At 35.3% G+C, this 3543-nt stretch overlaps 1 protein-coding gene across 1 annotated transcript; it reads right to left on the bottom strand.

Moving 5' to 3' along the window:
• Positions 1–1076: 1076 nt before the first annotated feature.
• On the bottom strand, positions 1077–2030 carry LOC309401315 (olfactory receptor 11G2-like; the record flags this gene model as incomplete). Its single annotated transcript, XM_081970383.1, has 1 exon — positions 1077–2030. The coding sequence occupies one exon, from the start codon at positions 2028–2030 to the stop codon at positions 1077–1079; it is 954 nt and encodes a 317-aa protein (XP_081826509.1).
• Between the last annotated feature and the right edge of the window lie 1513 nt (positions 2031–3543).

Here is a 3543-nt window from a genome sequence, read left to right as displayed (position 1 = left end):
TATTACTGGAAAGACACACGTTGAGATATGAAAATTAATAATAAAACACTAGTTAAATTTAGTTAAAATTAGAGCATTATGTTAAAAATATAGTGATAATGATAAAGTTAGGTAAAAATTGATAATGATAACAATGTATACATATGTATTGGTTTGATAAGAGGAAATTTGGTATAAATTTTAAATGGTGAAAAAAGGAGAAAAAGTAAGTTAAACTTAGTCAAACTATTGTTAAATAAATGACTGATAATGAGAATAATGTAATAATTTGTATTGACACGATAAAAGGGAAATTGGATATAAATTGTAAACAATGATTAAGAAACGAGGTCTAACATTTTTGTTATTAAACATAATTAATTTTTATTTTGAATGTGTTATAAAGGTATAATGTGGTTGGATTACATTGAAAATAGATAAGGGATTTCCATTATGTGGTTTTGTTTTAAATTTTGGAATGTTTGTTATAAAGGGACGTTAAAACAACTATAGTCATATGAAGGATGAGGTATGATGGTAGCAATATATATAAACATATGTGATGTCAAATATATAACTTGATATGAATCATAGGTGATGACTGTGGAAAAGATGCACTGAAGTTCTTTGTAACCAATTGACACACTTTCTACAATTTGTAATGGAAGATGATTTTAAGGTGTTTGTTTGTGTTTATTCAAAAAATAAAAAATATAAAAAATATATGAAGTTATGTATTTAATATTTCAAGAAGCAGAAGTGGTCTTCTTTATTCTGTTATATATTTGCCGAAAGAATTCTCATGATTTATTTTGGACCATGTGGTTAGCAGGTGTAAAACATGTGAAAGAAAATTGTATTTTTTCAACCACTCCAATCGAGTCCAGTCCAGTCCCAGTCTCAGTCTCAGTCCCAGCCAGTCCAGTCCAGTCCCCAAACCAATCCAACCCAGTCCTATCCTTTCCTATCCAATCTAATGGAATTCAATCAAATCTATTTAATTCATGTTTTAAGCTATTAAAAAAAAAACAAATGGAAAAAAAATCCACCACAAAGCTTGCAGGTTCATTTTCTCATTCTCAACCCTTTTACATACATCATTTTTTCTCTCTCAGCCTTTGCTCCATCCTTCTCAGCAACCTACTCAGGGCCTCCTTCACCTGATCATTCCTCAGACAGTAGATCATGGGGTTGAGAAATGGTGTGACAGCAGTGTAGAAGACGGTGACTATTTTAGCAATATGTGACTGAGTTTCCCCAACTGGAACTACATACATTCCTGCCACAGAACCATAGAAAAGGATCACCACCATGAGATGGAAGGATATGGTGGAGAAGGCTTTCTTTCTACTGTGTTGGTTAGAGGATTTGATAAGTGTGGCAATGACAATGCCATAGGAGATAGCGACAAAGACAAAGTTGCCTAATGAAATCAAAAAATTCATGGAAATCTGACTTATAAAAAAAACATTTTTTAAAGATGAACAAGCCAGGGAGAGGAGGACTTGATCACACACAAAATTGTCAATGATGTTGGACCCACAGAAGGACAGTCTGGAGATCAAAGTCACTGGGACAGCATATCCCAAGAACCCAGCAATCCAGCAACCAGCTACAAGCTTGGAGCAGTTTCTTGAAGACATAATTGTTGGGTAGCGGAGTGGGTGGCAAATGGCCAAATAGCGATCCATGGCCATAGCTGAGAGGAAGAAGCATTCAGTGCTGCCACATGAGAAGAAAACATAGAACTGAAGGAAACAGGCTTGGAAGGAGATGATTCCCTGAGGGGAAGCCAGATCAAAGATCATACGAGGTATGGAGGTAGTCACGTAGCACATTTCCAACCAGGAGAAATTTCCCAAGAGGATGTACATGGGCAGCTTAGCTAAGTGGTCGTCTACATGTACCAGAATGATAATAATGGTGTTTTCAATCAAAGTTATTATGTACATAAAACTGAAAAGGATAAGTAGGTAGAATCGCTTTTCCTGTCCCCTATCCAAACCCAATAAAATGAATTCCTGGACTGTGGTTCCATTAGATAGCTCCATCTGGAATGAGAAAAAAATTGGAATCATACAACTTCAAAGCAGTACCATTCAGATGCATTTCTAATAATTGCCTCAAGAATCCAAACATGCTTTTTTGTTTTGTTTCATTAGATTTTTATCCTGTCTGTTATTTTATAAGCAGCACAACTCAGTGAACATATTTAATAGTCATGTTAAATTTGTGTTTTACGGACAAAGAAATAAAGGGAGACTAGTATAGATCTATTTCAAGCTATTTAGATGAGTTAAATAACTTGAAATAGATCTATACTAGTCTCTATTTCTTTGTCCGTAAATCATAAACTTAACATAAAAATAGCTTGTTGTGAAAGCGACTGCCTGCGAAAGGTGAAAATGAAAGCAGTATGTTCTGTCCCATAATTGGGTAGACCAGGCTGCCCTGTTAGACTGGTTCCACTGGAGAAAAAACAATATCTTGTCAGAGTTTGTTGCAAAAATCAAATTCAGAAAACACACACAGATAACTGATTCCGCAAGATTTATTAACTTCTCTTTATATACAATATAACTCATAAGTAAATATACAATACCAACAGTGGATTCTCCAATGTGGTAGTAGTTACAGGCAAAACACAGGCAGAGGATAGATTGGTTTCGGTTCTGAGTTCAGAGCTTAATACAGCTAAGCCATGCCCAGATTTCTTACTTAAGTTTCTGTTTCCAAATAAGCCTCATTGACTGACCTATTACCATGTTTATTCATTGGCCGACCTTGTTATTATGTCTCTGCCAGTTCATGAATATTCTGACATATCTCCCTGGTATAGCCAACAAAGGGAGGAGAACCTGTGGCTTAGAGGTTAATACATCTATCTAATATGTAAACAGCCCGGGTTTGAATCCAAGAAGGGTATGATGAGAGCTAAACAGCTTGAAATAGATCTATGCTAGTCTCCCTTTATTTCTTTGTTGGTAAAACAGAAATTTAACACAAAAATACAAAGGCTCTTGGATTGAGGCTGAAAGGCAAAAGAGGAAGTAGTATGCTCCATCCTATAATTGGATAGACCAGGTTACCCTGATAAACCAGTCACACCAGAGAAAAAAACACATATTAATAGTCCTTCTGCCTCCTATTTTTCCTCAGCTGAGAGAGAGTGACTGGCTCAGTCACCCAGCTGGCTTTCATGCCTAAGGAGAGACTAGAACTCACAACCTCCTGGTTTCTACACCAAAACCTTGATCACTATATCAAACTGGAACAGCCAAAGTCTACAATTTAATTTAAGGTATTCAGTTTAACTGCCAACCAATTCCAACAACCCTGATGCCGAGAAGAAATCTGTTCACTAAAATTATAGAATAAATGTAGAATAAGATCAAAATTTAAAGCTTGAAATTTATTCCTATTTAAAGAATAGATAAATTGTAGAATAAAGTTTCCACGAGAATTTTGGAGCAAGTTAGAAAAGAAGATAGAAACTTTAGGAAATCATTTGTGGACCTTTCACAGAAAAAGCAAAAGGAAACCCTGTTGCTGAAAACTAAAAGA

Source organism: Natrix helvetica (assembly GCF_964273705.1).
Source record: "Natrix helvetica genome assembly, chromosome: Z".
Classification (NCBI taxonomy): domain Eukaryota; kingdom Metazoa; phylum Chordata; class Lepidosauria; order Squamata; family Natricidae; genus Natrix; species Natrix helvetica.
This window is presented reverse-complemented; position numbering and strand designations above follow the sequence as displayed.